The 16,752-nt window shown below is 43.2% G+C and overlaps 1 protein-coding gene across 1 annotated transcript in view; it reads left to right on the top strand.

The window, feature by feature from the left end:
* The window catches only part of LOC309383753 (alpha-2-macroglobulin-like), an 84,485-nt gene that overhangs the window by 12,816 nt on the left and 54,917 nt on the right, over positions 1-16,752 (top strand). The window contains exons 6-14 of the mRNA XM_081936593.1: positions 3,628-3,796; positions 4,865-4,949; positions 7,289-7,406; positions 8,656-8,770; positions 9,611-9,720; positions 10,696-10,857; positions 12,652-12,867; positions 13,387-13,447; positions 15,146-15,291. Coding sequence (XP_081792719.1) covers positions 3,628-3,796; positions 4,865-4,949; positions 7,289-7,406; positions 8,656-8,770; positions 9,611-9,720; positions 10,696-10,857; positions 12,652-12,867; positions 13,387-13,447; positions 15,146-15,291 — 1,182 coding nt within the window. The remainder of the gene's footprint in view (positions 1-3,627; positions 3,797-4,864; positions 4,950-7,288; positions 7,407-8,655; positions 8,771-9,610; positions 9,721-10,695; positions 10,858-12,651; positions 12,868-13,386; positions 13,448-15,145; positions 15,292-16,752) is intronic.

Genomic DNA, 16,752 nt, shown 5'->3' with positions numbered 1-16,752 from the left:
TCTGATCGACAAGCTCAGCATCTTAGTCACTGAGCCACCGCGTCCCTCCGGGGACATAAAAGGAGACCCCAACTGGGTGTCTCCAGGGCAATGGTGATATCCTTTCAATCTGGAAGTGGCTGGGTGTTTCTGACTTCATGCAAAAAAATTAGTAATAGATATTCCCAGAGTATAATTCTGTCATACTTATCGTCCTGGAATCCCATTCCTTCAAAGTGTTCTACAATACTTTCTGGAGGTTAGTAATAATGCGAAAATGATCACTTGAAGTCACCATTATGATAGGCTTAACGGAAAATTAGGGACTTCTCCTGCACTAACCCTATCATTAGAAATGTAGCTGCTGGCTATGATGTTATGTGAATAGGGATAATGGATGGTATTTTATCATATCTTCCAGGAAATCTAAGTATTTTGGCTGGCCTTGATTTTTTTTTCCCATCATGCTGTCGTATCAGAGCATGAACTCTAAGTCATTGGGACTTAAACATTGACCTTAAGTCAATGGAACAAAACTTGCATTATCCTATGGAAATGAAGAAATTTGGGGAGGGCAGCGGATAACCAGAGATGGACTTTTATCTGGAAGGGCTGTGAACTCAGCTCAGTTCCATGAAGTTCTGTTTTCGTTTTTAAGAACTGAATGTATATTTTTTATGATTTGAATTAAAGTTTAATTTCTAGTTGATAGTACAAGTATATTTTTATGGATGCTTCGGAATTTGATTTTCTTCTCCAGAATGAGTTGTTGTAATGTGATACAATCTAGTCAGATTGCGGGCACCATTGTTCCCTTAGGTCAGTGATGGCTAACCTTTTTGGCATCGCGTGCCAAAAGTGGGGGGAGGATGGGGGGTTGTGTGAACGTGTGCCCACACCCATAATTCTATGTGCCCACCCCTAGAACCATTCTAGGAGCCTGGGGAGGGTGAAAACAGGCTCCCTCCCCCGGAGGCTGAAAACAGCCTGTTTCATGACTTCTGGTGGGCCCAGAAGATCTGAAGGCATGCATGCTGGAGCTGAGCTCACGTACCCACCGATATGGGTACACGTGCCACCTGTGGCCTCTGTGCCATAGGTTCGTCATCATGGCCTTAGGTTATCTAGAACAAATAGATTTTTTAAATATGATTTACTACAGGGGTGGAAGTGGGGAGAAAAAGGTTTTAAATATTAACCATCATTGCATATATTTTTTTAACCAAGAGATATAGTCAGAAGTACTTTGAAGGAGGGGGCAGTACCTCTCTATTCTGATTGGGGTGAAATAGGATTTCCAAATCTACCCACATCAGTTAATGATTGAGTGATAGGGTTTCAAGTTCTGGGAATTTGGCAACCCCAGTTCATTGCTTTGGGTTTCAACTGGTTAGAAAAGAGAAGAGCAAACAATTTCCAGTTTTTCATCCTCTGGTCCTCAATAGTTTCAATCAGAATATAAACTGGAAGGGGCCTTCATTGTCTTCTAGTCCAACCCCCAAGAAGGAGACAAGTGACTGTCCAATCTTTTCTTTAAAACCTCCAGGGATGAAGTACCTACAACTTCTTAGGGCAAGTCGTCCCATTAGTTAATTGTTCTGTTAGGAAGTTTCTCCTTAATTCTAGGTTGCTTCTCTCCTTGGTTAGTTTCCATCCATTGCTTTGTCTTGCCTTCTGGTGCTTTGGAAATAAGTTGCCTCTTTATGGCAACCTCTCAAAGACTGGAACATTTTAATATTTTTATTATTTACATATCTCCACAAATTAAGAGTAGAACTGAATTAAATCTGCCAGTGGCTCTTGGTGTTCACCTGGACTCATTGCCCAGGTAACGTTATTAGCAACCATACCTAAGTAAGTTGCCATGGTCTTCTTCCAGAATTTTTTTTTTTTTTAAATTCCTTGTCCATTTTAAGCTTAACAATTTCCTAGGGGTTTTCCATCCAGAAACTAATTTGATCCAATCCTGGACAGGTCCAGGTAGTTTTCTTGGCAGAAGTATGCACACGATTTCCTGGAATCTTTTTTTTTAGACATCTTAATTGAATTTATAACCCTAACATTTCCTATCAAGATAATAGCCATTTCCAACTCAGCTAACATCAGCAATACAAAAGTGGTTTGCTATTCCTTTGCTCCAAGCGTTTTTTTGACTTTTTAGTCCAGTGGAATTTCCTGGTGGTCTCCCTCTCAAGTATTTCTTGTTGGATTGGGTGGCCATTTGACAGTAAGTAAGTAAGTAACCAATCAACCAACTTACCAACCAGTGCTAATATTCCATAGCTCAGTGTTTCTCAATCTTGATAATGTTAAGATGTGTAGACTTCAACTCCCAGAGTTGACTGGCTGGGGAATTCTGGGAGTTGAAGTCCAAACATCTTAAAGTTGCTAATTACAATACAATACAATACAATAGTAGAGTTGGAAGGGACCTTGGAGGTCTTCTAGTCCAACCCCCTGCCTAGGCAGGAAACCCTATACCATTTCAGACAGATGGCTATCCAACATCTTCTTAAAGACTTCCAGTGTTGGGACATTCACAACTTCTGGAGGCAACTTCTGTTCCACTGATTAATTGTTCTAACTGTCATTACAGTCTTACAGTCTTACCTTCTCAAGAAAGTCTTACTTCTTGTCTGTGTGATGACTGCCACACTCATCTGCACTTCTGAAGACTGCAAAACCTATTATTGCACCTTCGCTATCTGGTCTTAAGCTGTTTTTCCTCCCTCCTAGCAGCCTCAAAGACCTAATAGGTTTCATTTTACAACTGGAATGCTCTCTTTTTTTTCTGTCTCTGTTGCGAAATCAAGAGATAATGTCATTGACCAGGTAAAGTTCTCTGATAAGATTGGTTGGAAACTAGGAGAAGTGCCAAGGGGGCTTCCAGATGGGAAAAAGATGCTCTATTTTTCCTGTTAGGGAAGTGCAGATAACAAAAGTGTGTCTGTGTGTAATTTTTTTTTTAATGAGTCAATTGGTTATGAGTGAATTGAAGGCAGAGTCATGGACCCAATTTTTTTAAAAAAAGATTTCTTTTTCACAGCTTTGCCTGCTGTGAAACCTGATTTTTATTTACACCCACATACCCCCTAATATATACCAACTGCCTCACAGCTGGTCTGGTTCCTAAGGCTTTAGAAAGGATTCATTTCTCCAAACACTTGACTTTACAAGATCTTGTGTGAGGATTCCCAATATTTTCAGCCCATGTTTTTGGAGGACATCTGACGAGGATGCAAGGCCTTCCATTTGTGCGATTGTGATGGCTTTATCTATCCACAAAGCCAAAACTAAGAGTTTTCCTTTTGATCTCTGCAAGACATCTGTCTGTCAGCGTCTGTTCTCCATTCCTAGCAAGTTCCCTTCTCTGGAGACAGTACAATCCGAGTGAGGCACCAGCTTTTCAATTGGCCCACAGCAAATTTAAGGCAAAGCAGCTTGACAGCAGCTGAACAAGAGTTGGAAATGTATTTGTGCAGCCAACAGAATAACAGAACAATCTTCATGTGAATTGTTTAAGAATTGGTTAATTATAATTCCCAGAATCTGAAAAATTGGAGGAAGATTGACCAGAGGATGGGATGGGGCATTAAGTGTTCTATCAACACCAAAAGCTCTCGTGTTTGCATTTTTTGTGACTGACAGGACCCCAGGAACAACCGTGTGTTCCAGTGGAATGATGTTAAGCTTAGCATGGGCCTCGTCCAGCTGGCATTCCCCCTGTCTTCGGAGCCTGTCTTAGGCACCTACAAATTGATGGTAGAAAAATCCTTCAACGAGATTGCTCATTACCCATTTGAAGTGAAAGAATATGGTAAGAAGGATGAGGCGTACTTCTGAACCCTGAGTAGAATTGGGTACTGATTGTATTCCTATCAATCTCTCTGTATGAATGTTTTCATAAATGAAATAGAAGAGATATTTATGGATCTTCTACACAGCATTCTTGGAATGAACTTGTGACCACAAGAGGGATTCTTCTTGTGTTGAGCAAGGCTCCTGGATTTCCGAACATTGACTCAGCACAATGTTTCTCAAGAGCACCAGTTTTAAGACATGTAAACTCAATTCCCAGGATTCCCCAGCCAGTACTTGAAGTTACGCTAGACAACCTCTGGCTCACTGGGTCATTGTTTCAGAGATATTTCCTTATCTCAACTGAGTAACAGAATGATCAAGGGAAGGCAAAAAAGCAATAGGATTGGGAATGACTTCCGACTTCCCGCCAGCTTCCCCATTGATTTTTTTTTTTTGTGGAAAGTGGGCAGGAGGTAATGGAAATAATGAACATGTGACTGCAGCTGACTATGATGGTCTTGAATCTGTTGTTATTTTGCCAAATTTCAATCCTGCAGGAATAATAGGTCCTGGATTTTGGACACAATCTTTAATTTAGTCCATTCGAAGTAAGTTGATTCAATTTTTTTTCCTGCCATATGGTGCACTGCTTTACACAATTGAAGATTATTCACGGACAAAGAAACCAGAGTGTTTTTGTAATATATAGATGGACTTAACTCTCAGCCTTCCCTAGCCAGCACTTTAATTTGTGTGGAGTGGGAATTCTGGGAGTTGAAGTCCACACATCTTAAAGTTGCTGAAACAGAGAAACATTACCTTAGCATCTGTATCTCCATTTTGCCTAGGAAGAGAACCCAAAGCTAGGCTTGCGACCAGCCATGGCAGAAAAGACTCAATAAATTTACATGATGTATTAATTAATTCTTAATTCTGACACTGGGTTAGCTTTTAGAGAGGCTCGTAATTTTCAGCTAGGGTGCAACACCATTTTAATATTATAAGATAGCAAAACAGGACTTTGCATGGTTTGAAGAGTATATGAAGTTCTCCTTTAGAGTTGACATTTCTCTCCTCTTTTTAGTATTACCCAAATTTGAAGTTGTGGTGAAGGTACCAGAGAAAATCACAGTTCTAGCCACAACATTTGAAGTGACCATTTGTGGGAGGTGAGTTCTAATAAGGTTTTGTTTCTTTATTTTGGGGGCAAAGGGAGAATGGAGGACTTCTCCCTGGATATCTGTCTTATCGCAAGCACCTTTCTTTGGGGTGGGAACATGGGGAGGGTATCAAAGGGTCAATATGGTGACAAGACATGACAACTTTTTAGAAGCCAGGTGTTGGAAAATGATGTATAGGGGTAATTTCCATTTTTTGCCCCTGGCACTCCCTATATCCAGTTCAGAGTAACAAATCAGCAAACATCAGAAACAGTTAATAGGCAAAATTGGGATAAAAACAAAGTAAAAACATGGAGAAACGTGAAGAGCGGGTAAGAATTAAAATTATCTACATATCTCTGGCTGTATATTGAAAGGCACAAAATTTTCCAGTGTCACTCAAAGCAACGCTGCACATAATTTGTATAAAGCCAATGGGAGTAGTCTTTACTTATTCTAGTTTTAAATCTTTGACATACACCACAGTAGCAGAATAGAGATGAGATGGAGAGGAGGAGACCAGGTAATTCCTCCTCTGTTCTACAACATGTAGGAAAATGTGGGGTGGGTGAAGATATGTCCAACCCTGTTAATTCCCCCATTCCCTCCTCTTCATGCAATGTTCTAGTCCCCTTTCCATTGATTTAGGCACAATACCCAGATGAGATGCATTGTCAGCTTCAAGCCTTCCTTGAAACACCATTTGCAAGATAGGTGCCTTCACTCTGTCATGAGTCTCGTGCTGTCCAGCCCAAGGTATTAGTCAGAGAAGGAGAGCATTGCCACCAGCGTCCATAATCAATCATGCTGATGGAACAATGGAGCCTCATGTTTGGCTTTACAACAACATTTACAATCCTCACTGGTAAGAGGATTTCTCATACTGATAAAATAAGTTGCAATGTTCAAAAGAACGAGCAGATGCAAGTTCAAGTTCAAGTTTATTTGATTTATAGACCGCCCCCTCTCCCCGAAGGGACTCGGGGCGGTGTACAGGAACCACATTAAAAAACCATATACATAATAAATACCCTTAAAACCAGATTAAACCTAAAGCCCTGTACAAATTGTTAAAAATTAAAACACGCCTAAAACCAACCCATCGAATTTAAAAATACAGGCCTGGGGTGGGAAGCTGGAATTAGGCCAGGCCGGCTAAATTGAACAGGTGGGTTTTTAGCTTCGTGCGGAAGGAGCAGAGATCTGTAGTTGTTCTGATATCAGGGGGAAGGTCATTCCAGAGGGTCGGGCCCATCACAGAGAAGGCCCTTCCCCTGGGCATCGCCTGCTGGCACAGCCTAATGGACGGCACCCGGAGAAGTCCCTCTCTGTGTGAGCGTATCGGCTGAAGGGATGTATGGGGCAGGATGCGATCCCGCAAATACCTAGGTCCTGTGCCATGGAGCGCTTTAAAGATGATAATCAGCACCTTGAAACGCACCCGAAAAGCCACAGGTAGCCAGTGCAGCCCGCGCAGGAGAGGTGTTACATGGGAGTACCTAGCGGCTCCCAAAACTGCCCGCGCGGCCGCATTCTGGACTAACTGGAGCCTTTGAGTGCATCTCAAGGGGAGCCCCATGTAGAGAGCGGACTACCTTGTTTTCAAAAAGAGGCAAACCTTCACACTTCTATATCATAAAAGCACACAAAAACTTACTGTGAGAAGGATCTGGGAGTCTTAGTGGACAACCAGCTAAATATGAGCCAGCAATGTGCAATGGCAGCAAAAAAAGCCAATGCAATCCTGCATTAACAGAGGTATACACTCAAGATCAAGTGAGGTACTAATACCACTCTATAAAACCCTAGTAAGACCACACCTAGAGATCTGCATCCAGTTTTAGTCACCACACTATAAAAAGATGTTGAGGCTCTAGAAAAAGTGCAGAGGAGAGGAACCAAGATGATTGGGGGACTGGAGGCTAAAACATATGAAGAACGGTTTCAGGAGCTGGGCATGGCTAGTCTAGTGGAGAGAAGGACCAGTGGAGATATGATAGCAGTCTTCCAATATTTGAGGGGCTGCCACAGAGAAGAGGGGGGTCAAGCGATTTTCCAAAGCACCCGAAGGGCAGACAAGGACTAATGGATGGAAACTGACCAAGGAGAGATTCAACCTAGAAATAAGGAGGAACTTTCTGACAGTGAGAATAATCAACCAATGGAACAGAAGTTGCCTTGGGAAGTTGTGGGAGCTTCATCACTTGAGACTTTCAAGAAGAGATTGGGCTGCCATTTGTCAGAAATGGTGTAGGGTCTCCTGCTTGAGTGGAGTGTTGAACTAGACCTATAAGGTAACTTCCAAGTCTGTTCATCTGTATCTCTAATCCGTTTGGTTCTGGATGCAGGTATACCTATGGGAAACCTGTCCCTGGCTTGGTGAAAATGACCATCTGCCGTTTCTATCAGCAATACAATCCGTGTCCAGATAGAGACTTGGGTCTGTGTGAAGAATACAGTGGAGAGGTATGTTCCAGATCAAAGAAAATGTTCTAATGGGATGTGCAGTTCATCAAAAATTCTTTAGTTCTGATTCATGCTAGTTTGAGCCAGCATGGCCAATTGGAAGTTGGGAATGTTAGTCCAGCTACTAAAGAGGTTGACCAGAGGAACTAAGGCTACTCTAGGAAGGAAGTGAGTTCATATGGTCTCATTAATCAGCTTCGGTGACAGGGAAAGCACTTAGATGACACAAAACATGCCTATTCCAGAAATTTCCGGCAGTTTCTCTGAGAGCTGTTTGATTTTCTTATGGATTTCATAACAGTTGGACTGATATCCATCTGCCATGTTTCGAAAACATTCTTCCCACCCCTGCATTGCCATGCCCCATTTTGTGCTTGCATTAACAGCCGTCTCTTGATTCCTCTTGATTCCGGAGTTGTATGAGTGCCAGTGGGTATGTATGTAGCTAATTCGAAAAAATGAGGAATCTTCCAACTAATACATTTTATTAGAAGACTGTAATTTTTGTAAGCTGCAGTTCATGAAAGCTGATGTCATTTAACAAAACGTATAAGTCAGAAAAGGGGTTATTAGACTACTGATTTTTTTTGCCACCTTAAACTAACAGAGTTCTCCTCCTACAATGCCTACAACTTTGGAAAGGTGATTATAATGACTCCTACAGAATTACTTGGGGGGGTCATACATTCTCCCTTCTTTCGTGCTCTCTCTCTCTCTCCCTTTATCACATAGACAACCATTCGACCAAACAAATACAACATCCTAGTATTCTTTTCCATTCTTCTTTTGAAGATCCCACTTCACTGCTCCTGTTAGCCCTGGGAAAGAGAATTTAGTTCTTTTTCTGCGTCCGAGGACTGATTGGAGCAATAGGGACAGAATCAGATATATTCCAGTGAAAGCCACTGTAGCTGGGGGATCAACTGAGTTAATTTCCTGAGCAGGGAGTTGAACTTGATGGCCTCAAGGTTCTCCAAATCTTGGAGAAAATTGGCAAGGTTGAGCTGAAGCAAGCAAGTAGTTTCCCCAAGAGATCTGGTTGGATTTCAACTGTTGAATATTCTTTTCAGTAATCTGTAAAGTATCCTTTGCTGATTTGATGACCTCTAGCTGCACAGCTCAGGCTGGCTGTGACTTATGCACTTTCAATTCCAATGAATACAGCTAGTTGAAGAAAGCCACAAATAAGGAAGCACAGTCCTTAAAATCACTGGTTTCTTGTTTAGTATTTTTTTGCTTTCCCTTACAGGCAAATGGGCAGGGGTGTTTCTCCCAGGTGGTAGAAACCAAGATGTTCCATCTCAGGCAAAATGATTTGGACGAGACCATTAAGGTAGAAGGCAAGATCACCGAGGAAGGCACAGGTATCTTTTCAGGAAGCAGCAGGGAAAGGGGCTTGGACTAGATCTTAGGAAGAACTTCCCAACTGGATGAGGGGTGAACCGATAGAATGGGTTGCATGAAGCAGTGAACTTTCCTGTGCTGAAGGGCTTCAGTGGTGATGGCGCAGTGGTTAGAGTGCAGTACTGCAGGTTACTTCTGCTGATCACCAGCTGTCAGCATTTTGGCAGATCGAATCCCACCAGGCTCAAAGTTGACTCACCTTCCATCCTTCCGAGGTCGGTAAAATAAGGACCCAGATAGTTGGGGGCAATATGCAGACTCTGTAACCCACTTAGAGAGGGCTGGAAAGCACTTTGAAGTGGCATATAAGTCTAAGTGCTATTCAGGCAGTTTATGAATGGCCAGTGCAATGATTCCCAAAGTGTGATCTCTCAATTGACCCTTTCAGGGAGTCTGGAAAGTCAAATAAATGAATGCTTTAACACTTCTCCGTTTTAATTTTTAATACAGTATATATTTATAGATATAATCTCAATCATTTTTAAGATTGTAAAGAGTTCCTGAGGCCAACATGTTTGAGAACTGCTGCTCTATGGAGCTTCTAGCTCTAAGACATCTGAACAAGGGGGGTGGGGGGGTTGATGGGGTTTCAATAGATCAGCATCTTTTGATCTATGACGGGAGTGGGAGATCATTGTATTACTCTCAGACCAGATTTGATCTAATTCATTTGTAATCTGACCCAGTCCTAGACTTTAGACAGCTTACAAGATTGTACAATACAAAGGCAATGATATCATTTCAACTGAATGTTATAAATTTCGGTAACACAAAAACAACCCACTTCCTCTCTTTGACAGGGGTGGAAATGACAGAGGAGAGCACCATAAGCATCACTTCGACAATCAGCAAACTGAGCTTCGAAAACGCAGAGCCCTATTATAAGCCTGGGATCCCCCTTTTCCTGCAGGTAAGGCGGCAGGAAAGAGATGACTGGTGGGGAAGAGCTGAACATTGATTTTCAACCAGTTGCTCTTTGCCCAAGTCCAAGGAGATGGCATTTGAGGGGTCCTCGATGCTCTCTGCTTGGTTGTTTTCTTGCAAACGTTTCATTATCCAAACTAGGTAACACCATCAATGCTAGTCTAACAGGTGGCATTTCTCAACAACCTCAACTGCTATCTATCCTCCCCACCCAGACTTCACAGAAGAGCCCCTAAATTCTGTAGTCATTTTGGTAGGGGTGAAAAAAGGATAGACCAAAGATCACATATAACCTGCCACAATTCCTTTAGTGGCCTTCCCAAGGGAGTTTAGCACAATAATTTTGGCCTTTAAAATTTGGGGGGAGATTTGGGGTGGTGGTGGTGGTGGTTATTTTTTACAAATATTTCACCTATGTTAGCAGCCCCCCCCCCCCCTCTCAGGAATCCTGGCCTTTCTCAGCTTGGCAGAGGGACCCGTAAGAAGACCCACAAAGCTGTTAAGGCCCTTGAACAATGAATATTCGTAGGTAAGTCAAAAAAGGCAAGACGGTGGCCGGGCATCAAAGTCCTTGCGCTTTTTAACAAGTGTCACATGTGCAACACACATAAAAACCAGGCAAGGCTTTGATGGCACGATTACAGCCTACCATCTTGACTTTTGACCCTCCAGATATGCCCTTAATGAGAGTTCAAATCTAAAATCATTGTGTTAGATACTTGCTCTAACTTCAGTGGTTTCCACCAAGGCTCTCTGTTCCGGCGGGAACAGAGGTTTAATCCTATTGGTCGGAGGGTCTGACAGCTCCCTATAAAAGGGCTGCTGTCAGACTCAACCTTCGCTGGATGGTTCTCACTTGTTGTACTTAATAAAGAGCTGTTGTTACCGTTAAGCCTGTGTGTGCCTATCCATTACCCGATCTAACACATTGGATGTGGGTTAATTTTTTCCCCGCATGTAGATGAAACTGGTGGATGGTATGGATGTGCCAATGGCTAATAAGAGCATTGAGATTAGAGGACCTTCTGTGAAATACACAGCCAGGTACACAACCAACGAGGAAGGACGAATACAGTTTTCCATAGACACATCTGACTTCATAGAGGAATCCATCAATTTGCATGTGAGTATTTTGGAGTGAAAAACAGTCCCCTGTTATGCCCTTTTCAATCCAAATTCTGCGAAGCACCATCTTCGGGAGAACTCCCAAATGTATCCCCCTGTGGTTTTTGCATTTGCTCGGTATCCCTCCCTTTGAAATGGGGAACAATAGCAATATTTCTCCAATTGTTTGACACAGATGTCGTCTTCGCATACGTTCAACAAATTGCATAGCCATTACATAAGCAGATTGCCTGTTTCATACTGGAAAATTTCTGCCGCTATACCATCTACGCCTGCAGCCTTACCGTTTTCCAATTTTCCCACAGCTTTGAGAACTTCCTTTTTTTTCTTGTAGGACACTCACATTCATAGCATGTATTTCAGTTCTGCTCTTCATCACACAGCAGCTGTTTCGCTGGATGTGATTTCAGATGCACTTAACTTACAAAGGCGTCACTCTTGTATACCTTGGAGCTCTGCTGCAGGGTAAAGAAATCCAGCAAAATGTATGTTTTGTCCCCCTGCAGCAATGTCATAATGAAGGTGTCTAAAGGAGGGACCTGCCCTGCTGTCTCATACTTTGCTGTACGCATCCCTGCAATACTACTGTGTCCCCCCCCCCAAAAAAGACAGGGTCTTATTTTCTTTTGACTCCAAAATAAGCACTTGGCCTTATTTTCGTGGAGGTCTTATTATTTTTGAGGTGCAGGAGGTGGCGAGCATATATATATTTGTGCTGATAAATAAATAAAGGGAGACTAGTATAGATCTATTTCAAGCTATTTAGCTCTCATCAGCTAGCCATACCCTTACTGGGAATCGAACCAGGGCTGTATTGCATATTAGGCTGATGTAATTGCCACTAAGCCACAGGCTCTCTTCCTTATCAGCTAGGCCAAGGAAATAGGTATGTATCTGTGTTACAACCCCTGGTATGCCCAAATATGGGAGGGAGCTCACTACTCCCCCTTTCTGTCCTTCGGCTCATTACAGAGGACCATCCAGGCAGAAAACCATATTTTTATTTTTAATGTTGCCTTTTTATATTTGTGTTGTATTTGTGCTGATAAATAAATAAAGTGAGACTGGTATAGATCTATTTCAAGCTATTTAGCTCTCATCAGCTAGCCATACCCTTACTGGGAATCGAACCAGGGCTGTATTGCATATTAGGCTGATGTAATTGCCACTGGGATTTGAACCTGGGCTGTGTTACATATTAGCCAGATTTGTTAGCCACTAAGCCACAGGCTCTCCTCCTTATCAGCTGAGCGAGGGAAATAGGTATGTATTTGTGTTACAACCCCTAGTATGCCCAAATATGGGAGGGAGCTATAAAAAGGCAACATTAAAAATAAAAATATGGTTTTCTGCCTGGATGGTCCTCTGTAATAAGCCGAAGGACAGAAAGGGGGAGTAATGAGCTCCCTCCCATATTTGGGCATACCAGGGGTTGTAACACACACACACACACACACAAACACACACATACATACATATCACCAAATATAATTGCTAAATGAAGTAATTAGACTTAATAATGTGTGTGTGTGTGTGTGTGTGTGTGTGTAAATGGAGAGTAGTATAGATCTAATTCAAGCTATTTTAGCTCTCATCAGCTAGCCAATCCCCTTACTGGGATTTGAACTTGGGCTATTTTACATGTTAGGCAGTTATATTAACCTCTAAGCCACAAGCTCTCCTTCCTTATCAGCTGAGCCAGGGGAATGATTAGGTGTTTTGTCAAAGCACCTGGTATGCCCATATATATTGCTCTTTAAGCAAAATGGTTTCTTTCCCATTCTATAAACAGGGCGTTTACAAAGAAAATGAAAGCTGTGAACATTCGGTCCCCATTTATCATGAGCGTGACTCGCACGTAGTACACCGATTTTACTCACCAAGTCAAAGTTACCTCCACATTGAGCCACGGCCAAAAACATTTAGCTGTGGCAACACAGAGCAAATTCGAGTGCATTTTATCCTGGACCCAAATGCTGTGAAGAAGGAAGTTATCTTTTATTATTTGGTGAGTTGGAAAACAAAGATATTTTCTTTTTTTCTGGAGCAAGGATATACTTTAGGAGTACATAATGTAAATATCGATTGATGAAGATTCAACCTTAGGTAGAATAGTAAGATTTTAGATTTCACCAATGGTGTAAATCCCAATTGGGAAACCTTTTAGAAGCTGGAGATTGCACCTATACCAATTTTAGGAGCCGTGGGCCCTAGTGAGTAGGATGTCATTATGCCCCAGATCTTCAGCTTCTTCCCTTGTGATTTTAGAGTGAATTTCAGAGGGCTTACTGCTTTTAAAAATAAATAAATTTAAGCACTGTTTTGGCTCACACTATTGTGGATGAGTTGCCTGCTGCTAAATGACTGGAAACCCTGTTGCCCAACTTCAGGGGGGCTATTGAAAGTATCTTGATCAAGGGTATTGACAGAAGGCAGTCAAACAAGAAAAGGTGATGGCTGCCACCATTCCATCAAACCCCTGCCAGTTTTTGACCTGCATTGCAAGAATTGCTCTTTTGTTTTCTAGGTGATGGCTAAGGGAAACATCATACGAGCTGGGACTCACACACAGCCAATCCAGGGAAAAGGTAAATGCTCCCTCCACCGGCTAGCATTCCCCTCCATGCTTGGGAAAAAGCTTCCCTGGAGTGTTTATCACTACCATTTCAAGTGCTGGGCTTGAAGTGTGCCAATCTGTAGGGAATCCAATTCTCCCTTGCTGAATTCTGGATGCCCCTTGCTTGTCTGCAAAGTTTTGCCCTTTGCAATTGGTTGCTATATCCTATTTCACACTGGCAGAGAAAGGAATGTGGGTACATACAGCCAGCCTTGCCAGTGAGCAGAGGAAAGGATGAGGACAAAAGGGTAGAATAAACAGGCCATTCCTCCCAAATCTCTGCAGCCACTTCCTTCATCCTGAGTTTTGGTTGAGTGTCACTCAGCCACCAGGCTGACCAGTTGCCTACTACCCTTTCTTCTAGGACAAGCCCTTCTTGGGGATCCACAGAGAGGCATAGAGGTTCAGCCTCTCAGAGCAGCTGCCTAGCATGCTAAATGTGACTTTGCTTTTGAGGAAAGCAAATGCATGCAAGGCAGGAGGAGGAAAGAGAGGGAAGAGGGTGGAGCTCCCAACTTCTTGGCATGCAAAAGGCTCTCAAGTTCAACCCTTAGTAGTGCCTCTCCAGGGGGCAGAGACCCTGGAGGGGCACTACTACTGTGTTTCCTTGAAAATAACACATATCCTGAAAATAAGCCCAAGGTGTTTTTTTGAGATTGTGCTTAATATAAGCCCTATCCCCAAAATAAGCTCTACTTAAGTGCCTGCACAGCCTGCCCATTCCGGCTGGCTACTTGTGGTGCTGCCAAAACAAGGTGAGGTGAGGAGAAGGGGGTGCTGTGACCATGAGGTGAGGTGAGCTGCCCCCCACATGCCACGGACCAGCTTACCGTAGCTCAGGGCCCCCACAGACAGGCCATCCACACCCCAAAAGCTCACATGTCTGCTGGCCCACTTCTGCTTGTTCATGACCGCAATAGAGCAGGAGGCCGAGTGATATGCTGGAGCTGCCACCGCAAGGCAAGAGAGTTTTTGAGGCATGGATAGCCTGGGTGTGGGGCCCCTGAGCTACGGTAAGCTGGTGCAGGGTACGTGGGGCAGTTCCCTCCCCCTGCACCTCACTGCGGTGGCACTGCCTCCTGCCTCTCTGCAAGGAAACAGAAGAAGTGGGCCTCTCGTAAATGGAAATAAATTAAGACATCCCCCGAAAATAAACACTAGTGCTTATTTTGGAGCCCAAAAGAAAATAAGACTGGGTCTTATTTTCCGGGAAACAGGTTAACAGCACTGACTCATGGGTCTGAGGCAACATCCTTACTTTCTAAGATAGCAAAGGGTTGAAGGGCTCCATGGCATATGCCATGCGGCGTGTTTTATGTCCGTTTCCCTCCTGTGCGGTAGATGATGTTACTGGAGGGAGATTCACCTGCTGATTCATGGCTAAGGCAAGCACATGCAACTATGAAGGAGAAGAGAGCAGTTGAAGCCCTCCAGCTCCTGATTCGTCCATGATCCACTTCTATCCCACATTCCTCAGTCTGTTGTGGTTGCCTGATGTATTCCAACTGGAATTAATTCCTTCTAACTTTCCCCTTTTCAATCTCTCTCTCTCTCTCTCTCTCTGTGTCTCTCTCTCTCACTCACTCACTCTGTCTCTCTCTCTTCCCCCCTCTCTCTCCCTCCCTCCCCCCCCTCTCTCTCTCCTCCACCTGGGATTTTCTTGCTTTAGAACCCAAAGGCGACTTCCTTTTGAATCTCTTGGTGGATGTTGACACTGCACCCCTAACCCGCTTGTTCCTCTACACCATTTTGCCCAGCGGAGAACTTGTTGCTCACTCAAGAGATTTCACTGTAGAAAAGTGTTTCTCCAACAAGGTAAGGGAAGAAACAAAATGTCCACTTTCAATCATGTTTCGGAAATAGCATACTGATCATGTGGTTAAATGAGATGGGTTCCCCTTTTGACCTGGGCTGAGCACACAGAAAAGACAGCGATAGATTTACAGCATTACAGAATAAGAAGGGACCTTGGAACAGGGGGCTGAATTAGAAGACCTCCAGATTTAATGGCCATTTACTAGGAATATGCTGGAAAAATGTGTACATTGGACAAATCAAGCAGAAGGGAAGCCTGAAAGAAGGCATTTGCAAATAAAATGCATATGAAGAAAAGGACCAGGGGAGACGTGATAGCAATCTTCTAATATTTGAGGGGCTGCCACAGAGAGGGGTGGGGTGGGGTGTCAATCTATTTTCCAAGGCACCTGAAGGCCAGACAAGAAATAATGGATGCAAACTGATCAAGGAGAGATTTCTAGAGGCTTTCAAGCAGAGATTGGACTGCCATTTGTCAGAAATGGTGCAGGGTCTCATGCTTGGGCGGGGGGCTGGACTAGATGACCTACAAGGTCCTTCCAAGTCGGTTTAATCTGTAATCTGAAATAGAATATACTAGGATAGTTAAACGGATAATTTTAAAGAAATTTGAAACTCAAAATTGAAAGCCAAACATTGCCACCTCTCATTAAAAACCCTTCATAGCAATCCAGAATACCAATGTGTTCTGACCCCCCCTTCCTCCTTCGCCCACACAGAACACACTCCGGAAGAATACAAGGGAACAGGGTTTATTTTACAAACAGACAGAAAGTTCCGTGGCAGTAAACCACCACGACAAAGCTCACAATGGCAAGACACGAAAGCAGCTATCCAGCTGGCTATGTTTCAAAACCAAGACTTCTTGCAGGAGTCCTTTGTTGACTGCTGCAAAGGGCGTATGCACAGTCAACCCTTTTATAGCCTGGAGAGGAGTCTCCTGAACAACAGCTGAGAGCCCTTACCGCCAATAAATAAGCCCACATTCCTTGCGTCTATGGGCGCGGCGATAACGAGCGTCCAGGAACTCCCTGTTCAGCTCTGACTCACTGTCTCGTGACTCCTCCCCACTGCTCCAAGGCATGGCATCAGGAGCCCCCCTCCTCTGGCTCTCACCGCTGCTCCATTATTAAACCTTCCATTTCTTTCTTGATAGTTCCCATCTTAAGCCATGTCCATGACAAGTTGTCATCACATTTTCGTTCAATGCTTTTCAAGTGCTGTCCATGCAAAGCTTTGGTTTTTCATCAATTTAATCTGTCATCCAGCTGTTTTTCCTTATATTCTGCCTTTGTTTCTGTTGTTTTTATGCTATTCTCCGTTTTCACAGCCTGCAGCAATTTTTCTGTACTTTGGTTCACATAATCATTCAAACTTCGTTTTTCTTCTTCTACAGTTTGATGGATTTGCAATAGCCCCCTGCCCCCTATTTTTCTTGACAGGTACAACCTGTTGATGTCA

This window comes from Natrix helvetica, assembly GCF_964273705.1.
Source record: "Natrix helvetica genome assembly, chromosome: 1".
NCBI classification, from domain to species: Eukaryota; Metazoa; Chordata; class Lepidosauria; order Squamata; family Natricidae; genus Natrix; species Natrix helvetica.
This window is presented reverse-complemented; position numbering and strand designations above follow the sequence as displayed.